Source organism: Uloborus diversus, chromosome 10 (assembly GCF_026930045.1).
Source record: "Uloborus diversus isolate 005 chromosome 10, Udiv.v.3.1, whole genome shotgun sequence".
Classification (NCBI taxonomy): Eukaryota; Metazoa; Arthropoda; class Arachnida; order Araneae; family Uloboridae; genus Uloborus; species Uloborus diversus.
This window is the reverse complement of record NC_072740.1, coordinates 134,543,013-134,562,910: the sequence shown is the minus strand read 5'-3', so window position 1 is coordinate 134,562,910 and position 19,898 is coordinate 134,543,013. Positions and strand designations below refer to the sequence as shown.

Sequence of the window (19,898 nt, the reverse complement as noted above, 5' to 3'; positions counted from 1 at the left end):
ATGATCTTTCTTGCCAGAATGATATTACAGTTGAAATCTCTTTATAGTAATCTAACAGTTCTCGTAGAAATCTGATTTTCTCAAAAAAATGAATTAATATTATTCTTCCCCAAAATGCCCTTCAAATGTTAGTCATAAGAACAGGAACTTTGAATGCTGGCAAGCAAGCTGACAAGTATTATGTTGTATGAATGCTGTGTGTTATTTCTCGGATAGATTTCCATATCTTTTGCATTTGGTCAGTAAAATCAGTAGCAGTCAATGACGATTGAAAGGTGCTTGATATGCAAAATACAGCAATGTCCTATACAATCTTGACGGGAGGTAATCTAGTTATCTCGCACTTCAAGGCAACATACTGAGGATATTGTGTAGGTGACATTAGATTACAGTAACAGTATGAGGACAAATATTATCCTGTTGAAAAAAGAGCTCTAATGCAGTGATTGAGAAGAACCGCAAAATTTTTGGATTGCAGTGTGCATTAAATTTTGTTGTCAAAGTGCTGAGGATGTTGATGAAAGTGCTTCTACCATCCCATAGGAATTTTGTGTTTCACCAATAAATAGTAATGGAGAAATAATTTCCATTTTCAAACCTTGTTTAAAAATTCATTAAATGGTGTGCAATTATTATAACAAAATACATCTAATTTGTGCTTTTTAGTTTAATTGAAATATTCATGATTTTTCAGCCTGTTTCGGGTTCTGCTCTGTTTAATTTAATAAGAGACCTTCCTGGGACTCTTCTGCGTCAGTATGAATATGAAGATGCTGTTCTCAGAGCTGGCAAGCACCTTATGCACAGTGATTTTTTTAAGGTTTTTAATTTACATTTGTCTCTTAACTTCCAATGTAGTTTAATTTCTAATTTTAAACTTTTTTATGTTTGTATTAGGAGCCCCTTCAAATTATTTTATTACTTAAACCCCATTTAGATATGTTTGACACTTGTTTTGCTTCTTCTTTTCTTCTCCCTAGTTTTTGAAATGTAGCTTTCTTCTCTAGGTCTTCATCCTCAACTTGAAAAATTTATCCACATAAAATTATTGAAGAAAGCATAAATTAAATTCACTTTTCTTTTCAAATTTATTCTTCATAGATTATTATTTTTGAATTTTAGGGGAGCCAGAAAGAGTTATGTTGTTTTTTCAAACAAATAATTTTTTTTTAAAGTTTTTATTTTTAATCAACGTTGTAATTATCCTCATTATCAACAACCTTTTGTTATGTAGTGCACAGAAGTTCACTCCAAGATAGAAAGAATTTAATCGGTTTTCGCTCAAAATATCTGGAGATGGCATTTTGGATATCAGACAAATTGTCAAATTTTTGTTGTCCCATATAGATCGAAATAATGGGAAATCAGATGGTGTGATGTCAGGTGAGTATGGTGGGTGAAGTAGCCACCACAGCTTATTAATTTTTTACGGGTTTGCCTTGAGCAGTATGGTCTTGCATTATCATATTTCAGGATCACTCCTTTTCTACTGATAATAGTAGAAATATACTCGCCACAAATTGCACCATCTGATTTTCCTTGCTTCCTGTTGTTCAAACACTTTCCATGAAACAAAAGCTTAGAAATATCTAAGATGCTATTTCCAGATATTTTGCTCAAAAAATCAATTTATTTTATCAGTCCCAGATTGAAAATTTGCGTACTCGCTGGCAAAAGGCTGTTGATAACGTGGGTTATTGTTGATTATTTGACACATTGTTGATTAGGGAAAAAACCTTTTAAAAATTTATTTGTTTGAAAAAATGGCGTTACTTTCCAGCCCCCCTAATAAACTACTGTGTTACATTTTTATTTCTCACTGGTCCTCAATGCAGCTGAATTTTCTTCAAAAAAAAAAAAAAAAAATTATTTCTACAGTTAATATCAATTTTATTCTCAGTAGTTTTGGATGTATTTGTTTTTGTAAAGCCCTGAAATCCTTTCATAATGTAGAAATTTGAGTTTTATTTATGTATCAAGCTTCACTGTAAAAGTACAGTATTTGCATTGCAGTTTGAACATTAATATAATTTTCGTTAAAATTTTAATGATCTCTAATATTTTAATAGATTTAGATTTTTCTTAATTTCTACTAAGCATAGTTAAAGACATTTGTTTTGGAAATTTACAAACTTTTCACTTGTGCTTCGTCAAAAATGTACTTCATGCTTGAGGTTTCAATCCTTTTGCATTAGGTCCGTATTTAAAGTATTTTTAACATTGAACGTTTTTTTTTACTATTGTACATTAAATTAAGCATTTATTATTATTATTATTATTTTAGTGTTTACTTGATTATACTCATTATTAAATTATGTATGCAGTTTCTTGTTTTTTGGTCCGAAACAACTTGAAAAAAATTAGGTCATAATTTTTCATCCCTCTTCAAAATAAAATATTTTTGTGTAGTTTGAAGGTTTTTTTCCTCTTTTCGTATTTTTACTTGATTCTGATGTCTGCTGAAATTCTAGGAATTAATGTATGTTACTTCAAAATCAAGGGAAGAAAAGAATAAAGGAAATTTGTTGATATGGAAGTTAAAAATGCATAAAATCTTTCAGCACAATTTTGTTTCAAGGAAAGCAATCAGTAATTGCATAAAGTACTGAAATCAAAAGATATGATTGTGACTACACTCCAGAGTGTCCCATACCTACCATCTGAACTTAATTTCTAACAAAGGAAGTTCAGGAGCTCTATAACTCTCAGAACTTATTTTTATTCTTAAGCTCCCATTGAATTTAAGCACTGCGTAGCATTACACATGGTTTAATTGATTGGGATACAATTAGCTCAGGGCTAACAAGAGGCGATTGTTAGCATAGTTAGAAACTAGGGGCCACTTCTGTGTTGGAGTCCGGCTTGGAATTGGAGTAGTACAAGTTTTCTGGGGAGAGGGGGGAGGCAGTGATCAAGCTGACACAAGATTAATGTGTAAATTGCATTTGCAATTCCTGAGCAAGAGCTTCAACCTACATTTTTGAAAAAGTAAAATCGGCTGCTACTACAGGGTGGCAAGAAATAACTTGGACACACTAGATGCATTATAATTTTAATAATAATGAAAATATTACGACCAAACTTAAAAATATATATGAATACATTATTTTGTCTAATATATTTGCAAATTTGAAAAGTGGCTACCGTTATCCATAATACAGAGCACGTGTCACAAAATTTTCGATCCAAACTGTAATTTATTGAGGGGGATACGTTCTAGTGGGAAAACACCACTCGTTATTGCTGATCAAGGAATAAAGATTAATCAAAAAAACTATCAAAAACTCATTTTGGAAGATGTTGCCTTACTTGGGTTGCAAAAGTTCTTTGGAAACAAAAGATGGACATTTCAACAGGATTCCACACTTGCACACAGAGCTAAAGGCACTCAAGATTGAGCCAGACACATTTTCTGAATTTCATTGGAGCTCAAGAATAGGCCCTGTATCCCCCAGGTTTGAACCCAAGAGATTATTCTGTCTGATTCATCTAGGAGACAAGGGTGTGTGCTAAGCCACATGAAAGTTTTACATTCCTAAAAAAATCCTCATGCAAGGAATGGGATAAATATCAGTAAGTGAGTTGCGGCTCAGAGTCAAAAATTTTGTTGCATGTTTAAAGCTCTATATTAAGGCTAAAGGTAGCCTCTTTGAGAATTTGTAAATATATTAGATGAAATAATGTATTCAAATATGTTTTGAAGCTTGGTTGTAATATTTTCACTAGCATTAAAATTATAATGTATGAAGGGGACCAACCTAGCTGGGCCAGAGCCTTTGCTGGTCGTTACATTTGTATTTGTCACTTTTGTTCTTTCATTTGTATAATTATGCTGCAAAAAAAAAAAGGTAACTGATGTTATCTCCATACTAGTAGGTAACACGAGTAGGTCATACTAGTAGGTAACTGATTTTGGAGCATAATATAAGGGGTCTTCTGTTTGACATAACTTACATTTGAATGATCTTGAATGATCTATCGAGTGTAGTTTTTTCTTATCTTTTTTTAAAAACCTTAATAAGTGGTCAGTAAGCTGCCACATTTTCTTTTAAATTACAGAATGCTTGATATCAATATTCTCTCTTTCTTTTGGTGTAAAAAGGTCAACAGTCTCTTTTTTTTTTTTTGGCTGCAAAACAATAATAATAACAATAAAACTTCTGGTTTTTGATTAAAATCTCCTGGTTTTTCCTTTTGTGAGGTTGGCACACATACACACAGCAGCCATTTCACAAACATAACAGCCACTTACAGGCATTGGGTGCCCTCCTGTATGTGCTCCTTCCAGCGTCTTATGTATCTTGTGCTTTTTTTAAATGTCAAGTAGTTAGGGGGATTATCTTCTGTGCTTCTCCAAACAATGACTCAGCTATCTTAATCTGTTATGACAGATGACATGTATTATTTGTTTGCTTATGCAACCTGTATAGTTGTGGGTTGTTCTTCAACTTCTTTATACCTGCACTGGGCCAAAGACTTCTTTCTCTAACATGTCCAATGACTGTTGTGCTGTTGATTGACTTATGTTTATATTTAGTCAAGTAGAAACACATCTGGCATTGTTGAAATTAAAGAAATGTAAAGATGAAGCAATTTGAAATGCAATTATGGCAGCCCAGCCGAATTGAACTGGTACATCCTTATATTTTAAGAACAAGTTTGTTTTTTTTTTTAATTTGAAGTTGGGGTATAGTTACAATTTCAAATGGACCTTTTAAATGAGTTTGTCTTAACAACATTTTACTCTATCCAAAAAACTATAAACAACCAAGCAATAGGACAAGGATGGCAATTAGTTTGTCTTAGCATCAACTCCTTTCAAGTTTGTTCAAATTAATGAGGTTTAACTGTAGAACTTATATTTAAACTTAACTACCATTTTTGTTTTCTTTTCTAATTATTTCAGTATCATTAGAAAATGCATTAAAGTTTTAATTTCTCTGACATTATCATTACTAAACTTTCTAATGCATAATATATTTATCATTTGCTCTGCTTTTTTCCCTGTACATAAAATTGTACATTGAATTAAAATTTTCAATTCTAAAATCCAGTCAAAAATTATTTTAATAAGTTTGTTGAATTATTTTAAAGTTACATAAACTTGTGCACATATTGTGCACAGCATTTGTGCTGGAAAATTTTAATTTATGTTTTATATTTAAGTGACTGCCTCCCTATTTAAATCCTAAGTTTATCTTTTTGGTTCTGTTACAGGTCTTGGTTGCACTAGCTTGTGATCTTGGAATTGATAGCTTACCATCTTGTAATGAGAGTCATAAGTGGCTATGGTTCAAAAGATATTGTATTGCATCTCGAGTTTCTGCATCTTTAATTCAAAGAACTCCTCTTCCATTTGCATTTTGTAAAAAAATCCAAGCAAAGATTTGGGAAATGTGCTCAGAAGATGAAAAGGTTACAGATGAACATGAAAATCATAATCTATTTAAACAAGAGCATGATGAACAACTCATTTTATGGATAAATAGGTTGGGAATAATTTGAAAGAATTTATTTATTTATTTATTTTGCCTCACATATGTACTTTTCATGCGATTTTATTAGCTCCATCTAGAGCTGAATTTTCAAATTCCATATTCTTAAAAACTAAATATTGCATAAGGTGGCATTTTTTTACGATTGGTAAACGATTTTGTATGTATTTTTTAAAATTTTCCTTGAAAACAAAATGTCAGTAATTTTTTGTTTCCTTCAATGACATCTTTTTCTTTTATTAAATATTTATATTCATCTGTCTAATAAAAAAAATAAGGTATATTTTACATGGTCCCCTAAATAATCTACCTGAGACTAATATTTGTCCCTTCATCATAATAAATCAATATAAAACTATAAATAAAATAGTATTCAATTTCTGCTTAAGCTTTGCTTTTTAACTTTGGGAATGATCTTTTTGGAAGCTTTAGTTTGGTTAGCATGGGAAAATTTGCTTATTCTTTTCAGGGGAAGGGAGTGGCAAATTTCAAGCCAGAGCCTATGGGTGATATGGAGCTTAATTCAACCCTAACTCCTGCTTCTCACATCTGTTCATTGTTTTTTTAAAAATTATTTTTTGCATTAATAAGACAACGCTTGTTCTTTTTACATTATAGCTTAGGTGTCAATTTGAATGAAAGAAGCATATTCAAATGCAAGAATTTTTAGTAATTGCAAATGATTTCAGTTTTTATAAATGCCAAGCATTTAAACGGCAACAGACTGCATCAAAATAGGCTGATCTTTGTCTTCCTGTAGGTTGTCCATGAGGATCAAATGATTATTAATTGTTATTTACCTATTGACAAGGAACAACTCTTAGCAAAATAACTATTTCAATCGCTACATGAAAAACCATGTAGAATAAGAATTTTTTACTTCCTTTTAAAAAGTAAAGGAAGTATTGTATTTGCGAAAAAATTTTCGTCGAAAAAAATTGGCCTTAATTTCCATTTTGCTCGCTTCCAAATGAGTATTGAGTTTTTTTTTCAACCTGACCACATGTGGATATATGCCTAAGAACGTGTAGACACCCGAAGTATCCATTTTGAGGATCCTCGAATTGATTACAACGAGTTTTCTCGTGATGTCCGTATGTACGTATGTATGTGCTTATGTATCTGGCATAACTCCAAAATGGCATGTCCTAGAGAGTTGAAATTTGGTACATAGAATCTTGGGGTCTAGTTGTGCACCTCCCCTTTTGGTTGCATTCGGATGTTTCAAAGGGGATCTTTTATACCATTTTGGGGGGAAATCTTTGTTTCAATTCAAACTCAAGTGGTGTTATAGTTTGGCAACCACTTGGCGATGGTGTTATAATTTGACAACACAAAAGCTTGGCGATTTATCGCTAAGCTTTTGGTCGTCGATTTTTTTTTTGCCAACTTGGCCACAAATTTGATGGGGTTTTTCTAATTTTTAAATCTGGTTTCATTTTGGCCACTATTGACTTTAGAGAGTTAACTATTGAATCACATTAAAATGTCCAATATTGGGAAAATTAATCTGTATAAAACTTTTTTTTTTTGCTTCAGTTCGCAACAGATTTGGGGTAAAAATATTTAAAGTATTTCTTTGCTTATTCCTAGGTACTATTATCATTAAATTGGCGTAAATGGAAGTCATGTGATGCACACATCAGCTTGTTTGTTTATTAAATTTTATCCTGGAATTTTAAAAGCTAGCAACTATGACATCTGCTCCTGTCTTCCTATCAAAAAGGTTGATCCTTGAAGTGTACCATCCTAAGTTAATCAATTGAATTATATTTCTGTCCATTATTCTTGCTCCAAGTTATATATTTTTAGCCTTTAGATATGAAATAATTATTAAAACCGTAAAATCATTTTTCAATATTCATCGGTTACTCTTTCGAATCAACTGATTTTTGTAGTATATCAAGAGATATAGTAATCAGAAATGCTGATACTTTATATGAATCCTTGAAGATTTCATGTTGAAAACAGAACAGCTTTAATATGCTTCTATAATTTTTCTTTGGAACTGCTTGCCCTTGAATATTCCTGGTATTAAAGTTTTGTCATGCCAGCCAGCAAAATAAAGGCCAGATGCTGTCTGTCTTTCACGAGAAAAGCACCCTCCATTAAGTCTGAGCCCGTCTATTGCTATAGAAATGGACTTTGTTCATTTTCTGCGAGGGTTAGCAGGAGGGGTTTTTTGACGCCATTTCGCCGCTCATCCTCTCCCCTTGTGCAGTCGTACGGGTTTTTCCAACATTAAGCTTCCCTGGGGAAAATGAGATGCCTCCTTATTATAGCAACAGACAGGCCAAGACATTTCGGTGGGGGTTTTTCTCGTGATGGTCGGACAATAAAATGGAACAATTTTCATTTGATTTTGAGACCAATTTTCTGTAAATTCTCGACTTTTCAATTCATATTTCATTTTATCTTTAATTAGGCTGGTATTGGATTCCGATATTAATCCCAAATCTTGCATAACATTCAATGCAATATCAGCTGTGGCCATATTTTTGACTCAGAAGAAATGTTTTTCAGTTTTAAATGTATTTGAACACGTCTTGTGGATGCGTGTTTGGTGCCCACCTTGTCTCCACCTCCATCACATCTTCCACTTCATTTTCCCTTGCATTCTCTACTAAATAGCTTGATGCAGAAGAAGAAAATGCTTGTTTTGCAGATCTACTAGTATTCTTTCGCATTTGGCGTTTCTGGAGCAGTTTTATTTCTCAAGCATCAATATGTCCAATGTACATTTTACTTTCTTTTACATAGTAGAGGACATATTGTATTTGCAAAAAAAAAAAAAAAAAAATTCCCTCAAATTTTGGCCTAATTTTACATTTTACTCATTCCCCTAATGAATGTTGAGTGGTTTTTCGACCCTACCGCACGTGCATATATGCCTAAAAACGTATGGACACTCGAAATATCCATTTTGACCATCCCTGAGTTAATTACCATGAGTTTTCTCATGATGCCTGTGTGTGTGTATGTACATATCTCGCATGACTCTAAAACGGTATGTCATAGAAAGTTTAAATTTAGTATGCAGGCTCCTAGTGTTGCCTAGCTGTGCACCTTCATTTTTGGTTGTACTCAGATGTTCCAAAAGTGGTTTTATACACCTTTTTGGCGGGAAATCAGTGTTATCATCAATGCAAACTCAAGTCAGGTTATAATTTGGCGGAAAATTGCCAATTTTTGTGGCCAACTTGGAAATATATCGCCAAGTTCATAACGAATTTGGCGAAAAAAAAATTCAAAAAAATAAATATAAATTAATTATTTTCTGTTTTTTCATTAAATTAATGAATTGAATGTCATACTTACATGAAACAAATTATTTTAAAATAAATATAAATCTTTTATTTTCTGTTTTTTCATTAAATTAGTGAATTGAATGTCATAGTTGACTTTTTATTAACTAGAATCCAGAAATGCAGATGCAGTGGCGTGGAGGGATAGCACTTTATGCTTATAATACATAGAGAGCAAGTTTGAATCCTGGCAGAACTCAACAAACCAAAATTTAATTTAAACGCATTAAATCCCAATTAAACTTTATTTTAAATATCTTACAAAGTAGAAGTGTTAATTTTATTTTATTATCATTATTACTTTTTGCTTTGCTACGAATTGCTTTGTAACTTCTTTAATACCTCACCATCATCCTTTTTTCTTCCGTAAATATAAATACAGTCGGACCTCGATATAAGGTCATTCCATGGGACTTCACAAAACTGACCGTATAACTGGGGTGACCTTATAGCCGATTCATATATATATTTATTGGTAAATAAGGATGTATTTACAAGGATGTATACATTAATTCTTTTCAAAATTTAATACGTCCAAAAACATCAGTTAATTAAATTATAATAGTTGAATTGATTTGAACCAATTGAAATTTTCGGAATTAATAAGAAATTTTGAAATGCTTTTTTAAAACTTCCATTTAGAATAAAACTGCATTCAAATGTGCCCAAGCAAAGAACTGATGTGCAACTTACCTCGCTTGAAATTACAACAATACAGGACTGACAGGTTTTTTTCTTTAGTTTGAAGGGTTAGAGTACCTCAAAAATGATGAAACGATCAAAAAAATTTTATTGCTTATTTCAAAACTAAAAACTATTCTGAACACAGGGAAAAAGTTTCATTGCTTTAGTTCAAATATTTAAAAAGTTATGAGTGGTTTTAGGCCATGCTCGCTACGTGTTCTTATGCAAAAGAAAAACTTTAAACTGCTTTTTCTCGATGATGGTATTTTTGTGTTTGCATGTCATTAGAATCCCTAAGGATTTTTTCTATTAAAGATACAGCTTTAAAGTAATACTTTTTGCAATTGAGATAACATATTTGACAAAACTGTGCATTGGATAAGCATTTTATAAATTACTCAAATGTTTAGAGCATGTTAAACCTTTAAAAACCAATGTTTAAAAAAAACTTCGATTTTTTACATAATTAATCACAGAAAATTTTCTAATAACTCATAAACAAATGAATGCACAGATTTTTAGAGATGATTATAGTGATCTTTTAGCAAAAAAAAATTTTTAATTAGTGCAAAAATAAAAAAGCCTTAGGGATTTCAAAAAATTGAAATTTTCTTCAGTTTTTTGAATTTGTAAAAAAAGTAAGCAATTTTTTTAAATTTTGAAAATAAATTATTGATTAAGAAATAAGTAAGCATGTTATGGTTTCAAAAAAATATAAAATTTACTAAAATTGTAAAAAAATTCTTGAAAGGTACTGTGACCCCTTAAGCACCATGGTTTCTAAGTATCTTCTGAAAATTTCCTTTGGCTTCTAATGACTGGTAAAAAATTAAGATATGTACATACTGAGTGCTTACGTTACTGCTTCATATTTTAGTATCACTGTCGTAACACTCACTCTCTACTGTTAATTTACTACGTTAATAGGAAAAATGACTTTTCACTTTTTAAGGATCGTATATCGCAGAAAATTCTTGGAAGTGAATCGATTAGGCAAGGAAATCATTTAGAGAAGTCAGACAAAAGTGGCCTTATAAGCGATTAATGTATTATAACTTTACCATATATCCGATAATACATAACATAGAATTCCTATTCAGCAAGCCGGGACTTTAGAAAAGTGACCTTATATGCGGGGTGACCATATATCGAGGTCTGACTGTATAAATCTTTTATTTTCTGTTTTTTCATTAAACTAGCGAATTGAGTGTCATACTTGACTTTATTGAATAGCATCCAGTAAAGAAGACACATTGGCTTGGATGAAAAGTGCATTATGCTGATAATAAGTAGGGCTCAAGTTCGAATCCGGGCAGTGGTCAGAAAACCAAAAGTTAATTTAAACTCATTAAAACCCAATTAAACTTTTAAAAAATATTTTACAATGTAGAAGCATAAATTTTAAATTTATTATTGTTATTAATTTGGCGCTACTGGTGATATTTAGAGAGCTATCCATTGAATCACCTTTAAATTGTCGATATTGGAAAAATTCAACTCTAAAACGATTTTTGCATCAGGTTGTGACGAACTAGGGATGAAAATGTTTAAAGTGTTTCCTTGCTTGCTCCAAGGCACTATTATCATTAAATTGGTGTAAAAGGAAGTCATGTGATGCATCAGCTCGTTTCTTTCCATTCTTTGGTCAATGAGAAATGCCTGCTCAGCTGCAGAAACATTTTTTCTTTTGGCCTGTTACACCCCTTAAAAGTTGCACGTTTACCGGCAGATATGTCTAAAAATATTTTACTTGCACAACATTTTCCAGAGCAGTCTTGCATTTTTTAACATGTTTCATATTTTTCATGATTGATTCATATTTTAAATGGTATGCATGTATCATCTTTCTTCTGCCCTTATATAGAAGTTTGGTAAGACCCCATTTGGAGTATGCTGTTCAGTTTTGGTCTCCTTATCTTAAGAAAGACATTAATGTATTGGAAAGGGTTCAAAGGCGGGCTACAAGGCTAATAAGTGGACTTTCCCACTTAGATTATGATTCCAGGCTTAGAAGGCTAAAAATGTACAGTCTTGAGCAAAGAAGAGACCGAGGGGACATGATTCAGCTGTTTAAATTTATTAAAACGAAAGATGTTACGGGGCTAAAGTTTAGCACTGAAAACAGGACAAGGGGTCATTGTTTTAAGCTATTTAAATCTCAGGCTAACATGGATATTAGGAAAAATTATTATTTTAGCAGGGTAGTGGAACCTTGGAACAGCTTACCGGAAGAGGTGGTAATGAGCAAAGGAGTAGACAGTTTTAAGAGGGCCATTGATCTTCACTGGGGATTGTAAATTGACTAGGACCAGTCTAGCTGGGCCCACAGCCTGTTGCTGGTCGTCACTTTTGTATTTGTATTTGTATATCACAAACATGTTTATGCGAAACTAAAGGAATGGATGCATTGACATATAAACTTTCACTCTTCAATGCAACAGTTTCTGCAATAAGTGAAAAGCATGGTTCTTTGTTTCCACTATTTTTGCAACCAATGTGTCATCTCTCATGAGCGCAACATCTTATGATGTCTTCATGATTTTTAGCAACATATGTAAAAAGATTTTTGGTGTTCTAAAAATAGGGCATTGCAACACTAGTCTACTTGAAAGCACTGCATGTGATGGTTTTTCCATATTTACCAATATTTCCACTTGAAAAATAAGGACAAAATACACAAAATAACATGATGGGCTCTTTAAAAATAGACTATAGAACAAGTAAATGTAAATAGCTTAAAGGAATTGAAAGAATAAAGCTTTAAACGAGTAAAAACCACTTGAAACTCGCATATGCTTCTATTGCAGGCCTACTTTGCTTAGCCAGACAAAAAAGAGAGTGGTCATGTGATTCACTGGCCGCTCTTATTTGAATCTTGGGAAGAAAATAGGGGTATTTCACATTTTTGGCAGAACACCGAACTTTGATTGTGCATTATGCAAGCAGTAAACAGTTATACAGTGAAGTGCCAAAATGCACCAAAATTTGATGAGACAGCAGAAGATATTAACCAATAATTCTAAATTTTTTTATGTTTAAAGTTGTTGTAAATAAGCAACTTTTAAGCACTAGGCAAACTGATCAACATTATCTGGTGTTATTTATTATACTTTTGTAATTTGATCGTTTTTAGTCCAATTTTCGAAATTTTTGGCCCACTGAGGCGACAGAAGATATTAACCTAGAATTTTAAGATTTTTTGCACATTTTAACGATGGTAGTTCACAATTTTTTGGACACTTCTGCTAAAAGATCTGCAAAATTTTGATTTTTCAATATGCTTTAATGTATAGTAGAACCTGTCAATAAGGGACAATAAGAAGACTGGACTTATTGTCTCTTTTATAGAGGTGTCCCTTGTTTCAAGGTATATAAATTGATGCAAACTGTGTACTTAGGTTTTGCTATGTTATGGTATTATACTATTAACATTTAAGATTGAACACTGAAAACATTTTATGTATGCTAAATAAAATTCAAAGTTATTCAAAGTGAAATAAATTTTTTTAAGAATTGAAATTTAATAAAAAACTTAGTAGAATTATAAAATAAGTATTAACCGAAAATTTAATTAGTAATTTATAGAAATAATTTTGAAGCATAATTTGCTTCGTGGACTTGCTTCATGTCACATAATTTACAATTCAATGTGATGTAAATGACTGTAAATACATTTCGAGTTTCTATCAAAAATTTGTGGTGGATGGATCCAGACATTTTTGCATTTTTGTAAGGGGGATCAAGTTTCAGTGTCTAATGTTATACCTCCTATGTTAAAAAGTATCAGTTAAGCAAGGCTGCCCATCCCTCCAAGGGTTATGGAGCACCCCCTTATTTGCTACGGAGCCTCCCTCCCCCCCCCCCGCAATGAGATCAAAATACTCTATAAACCCTCCCCTTTATTTTTCAATGCCACAGCTTGCACCGTGAATCATATTAGCTCAAATTTTCTTCAAAAGTCATCTTTTTATCTTTTTTTAAGCAGACAGGCTGGTCACACACAACTTTGAACACATGTTATTACAGCTATAAAATAGTTTAAAAAAGCACACACAACACACACACATGTTTGAGATGGAAGAATGCTCAGAAAATTGTTGAGCTCATTGGAATGATTGTTCTTTTGAAAATGAACAAGAAACTCAAAACAGCACTAGCCCAGTAAATGAACCCAGTCAATCCTTTGAATTATGACTCGCTGAGAGGAAATACCTCACAGAACCAAGCCAAAAAAAATTTGGCATTGGTTCCATGTACTGTTTTTCCAGATCTAAAAAATTGTAAACAAAATAATTCATGTCACAGGGGGGTCAGCTGACCCTTTGACCATCCCCTGAATCTGCCCTTGATAAGCCGAGCACTATCTGTTGGAGCTGAACCAAAAGAATAAATTACTCAGAGAGAAAGTGTGAATATAAATCTTGTCAAGAATTTTAAAATACATATTTGATACTTAGCATATTAATGTCAAACCAAACTTTTACCGGATGATGTTTAAAAAAAAGAAAAAAAACTTTATTCGGATAAATTCAATTTATCTCAGGCATTTATACATAAATTACTGCAATTTTTCTCTATGACTGTCCCTTACAGTGTCCCTTAAAGGAGGTACTAATATATATATATATATATATATATATATATATATATATATATATATATATATATATAGTAGAATACCTTTATAACGCCAACCTATATAACGCAATTCTCTATAAACTGCACAACTTTTCAGAAGTAAACAATAGGTTTTGAAGTTTAAAAAATCCCTCTGGTTTGCTTTGCAAACATAAAAATTGTTAGGCAAAATAAATTTTGGAACAGTTTTTCATCTTTCCATCTTAATTTAAAGCTTTTAAATGAAAATTAGTATTCATAGTAAGCAGAAAATACTAGATAGCTCTTGAAGATGCAGCTGTTATGCAAAACCATGAAGCTAGCAGAAGTGCAGGATATTTCACTTTCTTTTAATTGTGAAACATATTTGTTTGTGAATGACTAATTGTAATGTTAGTGCTTTTATACTCATTGCAGATAAAACTCACTCTGAAGTGCTTTTTTATAGATATATTCTGAATATTAGTTTCAAAATTTGCAAAATGATCTATATAACGCAAAAACCTGTATGATGCAAAAGCTCTGGTCCCAAGGTGTGCGTTATAACGGTCTTCTACTATACATATATATATATATATATATATATATATATATATATATATATATATATATATATATATATATATATATTATACAGTTGAACTTGATCAATACAAACTGCCAAAAATCCACAAATTTGTTCATGTTAGGCATTATTCGTAACAACCCTAAATGAGTGATGCTGTAAAAAACAGAGAAATGCTTACCTATATTTAAAAAACATTACTACTAATACACACATTGTAATATAACTATTAGTCTATTCAGAAAAAATCATTTATTTTTTATAAATGAATGTTTTTGGAAAATATTGAAAAAGGAAAATGATAATCAACAGTCACACACACACACACACAGGTACTAGGTAAAATATTTAATATTATCTTCACTTCATGCAATGTGACTTCTACTACCTAACAAATTGAAGTATAATTCCTAAAAAAGAAAATTAAGTAAAGAGGTCATAAATTTTTGTTCATCTTAGCCAAGACTTTGAACTTACTGTATATATTGGATGTGAAAATTTTAATGTAATTAGATAGCTTACCAAACTTAACGAACAGAATGTTTGTAATAAATGTCATTGTATTAAGAGAGTTCAACTGCATATATTTGACGAACTGTCTTGAGGCTCATTGCTGTTTGTTATTTTAATTTAATTTATGTTGTATGCAGATAGTCAACTGTTTCACTTTATAGTGGAAATGATTATTTTCCTTTAGGAAACCTGAGGAATGGGCTGTCTCCTGGGCTGGAAGTGGAACAATATATGGATGGGGTCATAACCATAGAGGTCAGCTTGGGGGTGTGGAAGGAGCTAAAGTAAAACTGCCTAGTCCGTGTGAAGCTATTACTAATTTGAGACCCTTGCAAGTTGTTGGAGGCGAACAAACTTTATTCATTGTGACTTCAGATATGAAGGTATTGTAAATGATTTATTCACTTCATTTCTTATGATTATGAGTAGTTTTAAGTATAATTTCAACATTTCCTGTGTAGCATAATACCTTGCATTGGTTAGTATGCTAGAAAGAATTCGGGGAGACAAGCATGCATAAAAAAAAGGAGGGTCATCACACAACTTTGATAAAAGAGCAGATCTACAATGACAATCTAACTGTAGAAATTCAACATTCCTTCTTTGTGTTCAATATGCAAGGACCAAGATAGCCATTACGGACCGGTAATACCTCCACAGCTGCATCAAGCCACACTAAAAGAATTTTTCTGTTTCATCTTGTCTACCCCAAATCATGATTTTAGAGTACTGTGCAAATTAATTGGAACAAACACATTTTTTAAAGGAAATTGGTCCTTTACTCAGTGATTTTCTGCGGCTAACCAGTTTCAACTGCATTTTTTTACGAACATGCAACTGCCTTTGACCAATCTAAACTGATATGATTACATGATCATGATATGTCGAAAATTTCCCCTTCAGTTGCACTAAGAAGTGATCGATTGTGTGAATTGTCTGCTTCTCACGTTTATTTAAAAAATGGATATAATCCCAAGGAAAAGGTCTAGAATTGTTACCCTCAGTCAGCATATACTTCTTTGACTGAGGGATAGGGCTGCCTCAGTTAGAGTTTGAAAATCCAATATTTCTAGGATTATTCATCACTAATAGAATTTTGGGACAGTTTCTTCAAACCAGAAGAGTAAATGCGAATGTAAACGCAAGACCACGCCTCAAACAGACTAATTTCTAGCACGAAATTGTAAAATGCTTGCTTAGAAAACAAATACACAACTTCAAAGAAAATTATTAGCTACAGGTTTGAGCATGGGTTCATTGGCAATTTGACAAAAGCTTATCGAATCTGGGAGATTTGCAAGAACATCAATCAAAAAACAATTATTAACAACTGCAATAAAGAGAAAACATTTTGACTGGGCCAGGAAAATCAATCTTGAACTGCACAAGATTAAAAATAGGTTGTATTCAGTGACAAAAATCATTTTATTGTGCAAGGGTTTTGATTAGGATTTGTCTAGCAAAGTGATGGAAAACTCCTCAAAGAAAAACATCTTATTCAAACTGTTACGCACCAAAGCACCCTCAGGAAGAAATGCTTTGGCATGGATGGATACAAGGGAGGAGCAATGAGAGCAATCGCCCCTCCCTTGAGGGACTTTTCACCGGTAATTTTGCGAAAATGAAGTTAAAAAGACTCAAGTTTAGATGAGTTTCATTGACGTTGGGAGAAGAGAGGTTTGGGACTCTATATCGGAACTGTTTCGGAATTTAAGCCCAAAACCTTTGTGGTCAACACCTTTAAATCAGTATACATGTTAAAAGTAAGTAGGTAATAAAAATCAATCGCCCCTCCCTTAAAATTTCTGAATCCATCCTTGTGTTTCGGGTTGTTTTACTTCTGGAGGACCAGGCAGCTCAGTACTTGTTGGAGGAATGATGAATTCTAAAAATTACATTTTTGATAATGGAAAGATAAAATTGTGCATGTTATGGAAACGTTTGCAGGTGGTGTTAGTATCGCTCTACAAGATCTTCCAAACATTTTTTTCAAGAACAGGAATTAAAGGTTTTGGATTGCCCTGAAAACTCTCCTGATGTAAATCCTATTGAAAATTAGTGGAGTATTGTAAAGAGACTTGTTTAGTAAAATGGATTGCTCAATAAAGAAAATGAAGATTAAGAATGTTATAAAAGTTTTGTTTGGTGAGGACTAGATCAAAAATTTATGTTCCCATTTAGTGAAATCCATGCCCAAACCGTGGACAACATCTCATTCAGGCTAGATGAGGATGTATTTCATATTAGATTGCTGTACTGTGCATGTAATTTAACCTAGACCAATTGAACAACATTTGAAACATTTTTGATCTTGGCCCAATTAATTTGCACAGTACTTATAATGAAATCAAGTAACTTTTAGATTTTTTTTCTTATGCAAAGCAAGCATTTTATTCCAATTAAACTAGTTTTTAATATGAAAGTAGTTTTTCAATGAATAGTAGCTCCTTCCGCTGTCATGAGCATTATATATATGCCAGGGAAATTGGGAGAATGAGGGATGCAGGGTTTATCTCACACTTGTTCCAAAACAGATATTATGATTGTACCTGCATTATGCAACAAAGATTAATTACCTTTCTCTTTCATGTAGCCTGAAATTTCCAATTTTGTTCCTTGCTTTTTATTTAAAAATATTGTTATCTTTGAATGGCATTATGAATTTAGGCTGCATAAGTATTCTATTATTTTTAACTTCACATTTTAAACCTTCCTTTTTTCTACTGCCAAGGTATTTGCAACTGGGTATGGTGCAGGTGGTCGCCTAGGAATTGGAGGATGTGATTCTGTTTCAACTCCCACAATGATAGAAAGTATTCAAGACATTGCAATAAAAAAAGTTGCTGTAAATTCTGGCGGAAAACATTGTTTAGCTCTTACTATTCATGGAGATGTTTATTCTTGGGGAGAAGGAGACGACGGAAAACTTGGTCATGGCTCAAAAAGGTAGACATGTTTCTTTTTTGGTTTTTTGGAATTTTTTGACACAGTATTGCTTTGAACAATCAACATGATATTTTAAAATGAAAGCTGGGGTAAAATTTACAATGAAGCTCTTTTTGTTATCCTCAATATAATTGTTATTCTTATAATTATTAATATTCACTACCGCAATATTTGCTCGTTATAACTAAGTGCTCAAAAAAAGCGAGTTTGTGAAAAAAATCACAAAAATTCATCTTAGTTGCTTTATTATTTCTTCTTCTTTTCAATCACTGTGCAACCAAACAGTTTGGTTACTTTGCTTTGAACTGTCTGAATGTTTCTTTCTTATGTCAATGTTTTTGAAGATTACTCATCTATACACATATATTCATTTTAAATGTTTCTTTACTCCATAATTAAAAAAGTGCTGTCATCCCTTGTTCTCAGGATTTATGATTTATCACTAACTTTGTTAGGGGGGGGGGGGGAGCATTGCTATGGGAAAAAAATGTTTTTCTGAATTGAAAATTGAACCCCCTAAAATCATACTATGTCATATGAAGATGATATAAGATACGAATTATTTTGATTATCACAAAAATTGTCCAAACTCTAGCTGTTTTTTTTTATATTTTTACTTTAATATCTCATTTTTACATTGCTTTGAAAATGTTGTGTACAACAATAAGGAAATAAAAATGTTAGAGTAATTTTCTTTGATAATACAATCTAAGTTACATATTGTCTGTGCCTGTAACTGCAATATCATTAATTAAAATATGATTAATTAGTTCAAAAATAATTTCTTGTAGACAAAACATCTACTGAAATGTCTATTATAAGTCGAATAATGATGATTTTTTCGTGTTTGGTTTTGTGTATGTCATCTTCTACAGGCCATATCCAATATAAGTTTCAATCTTTCTTAACTCTACTCATATATTTTATCCTGTATGTATCAGTGCCTTCGTCTAATTTGCTTATAACTTGGTCAACATAACGCCACTTTTCAAGAAAGGGTCTAAAGTTAATGCAGGGAATTTTTCACCTGTAAGCCTGACTTCAGTGATTTGTAAGATTTTTGAAGCTTTGATCAAAAATTAAGATCATGAATTTTTTAGAGACTAATAGTCTGTTGACTAGTTTGCAGTATGGTTTCAGGAAAGGTAAATCCTGTGCTACTAATTTATTGCTTTTCTACGACAAGGTTACCTCAGCTTTAGATAACAAAAAATGAGTGGATGTTGTTTATATTGATTTTCAAAAAGCTTTTGACAATGTACCACATGTTGCTCTTCTCAGCTAACTAGCTGATGTAAGAATAAGGGGAAAAACTTTACTTTGGGTTAGAAATTGGCTCACTGGTAGGAAGCAAATGGTAGTTATGAGAGGAAATCATTCTAAATGGAGTGATGTTTTAAGCAGGGTTCCTCGGATCAGTTTTAGGGCCTCTTTTATTATCTTTATGAATGACATCAATGATAATATTTCTGGAAGCATGAATTGTTTTGCTGATGATGTAAATTTATTAGGATTGTCCAAAATGAAGAACAAGTAAAGCAGCTTCAAGAGGATTTAGATCATATTATTAAGTGGGCGAATAAATGGAGTATAGCAGTTAATCTAGGGAAATACCAAGTGCTACACTTAGGTCATGGAAATAAGCGTATGAGTTATCGTTTACAGGGTTCAGTCATTAGTCAGGCAGAAAATGTTATGGATCTGGTTCTGCCTTTATATAGGAGTTTAGTAAGACCTCATTTGGAGTATACTGTTCAGTTTTGGTCACCTTAT

General features: G+C 32.2%; 1 protein-coding gene across 1 annotated transcript in view; it reads left to right on the top strand.

Annotated features, from left to right (window-relative positions):
• The window catches only part of LOC129231190 (E3 ubiquitin-protein ligase HERC2-like), a 323,605-nt gene that overhangs the window by 236,658 nt on the left and 67,049 nt on the right, over nt 1–19,898 (top strand). Inside the window, exons 60-63 of the mRNA XM_054865437.1 lie at nt 695–820; nt 5,218–5,489; nt 15,364–15,562; nt 17,911–18,125. Of these exons, the coding sequence (XP_054721412.1) occupies nt 695–820; nt 5,218–5,489; nt 15,364–15,562; nt 17,911–18,125 (812 nt within the window). The remainder of the gene's footprint in view (nt 1–694; nt 821–5,217; nt 5,490–15,363; nt 15,563–17,910; nt 18,126–19,898) is intronic.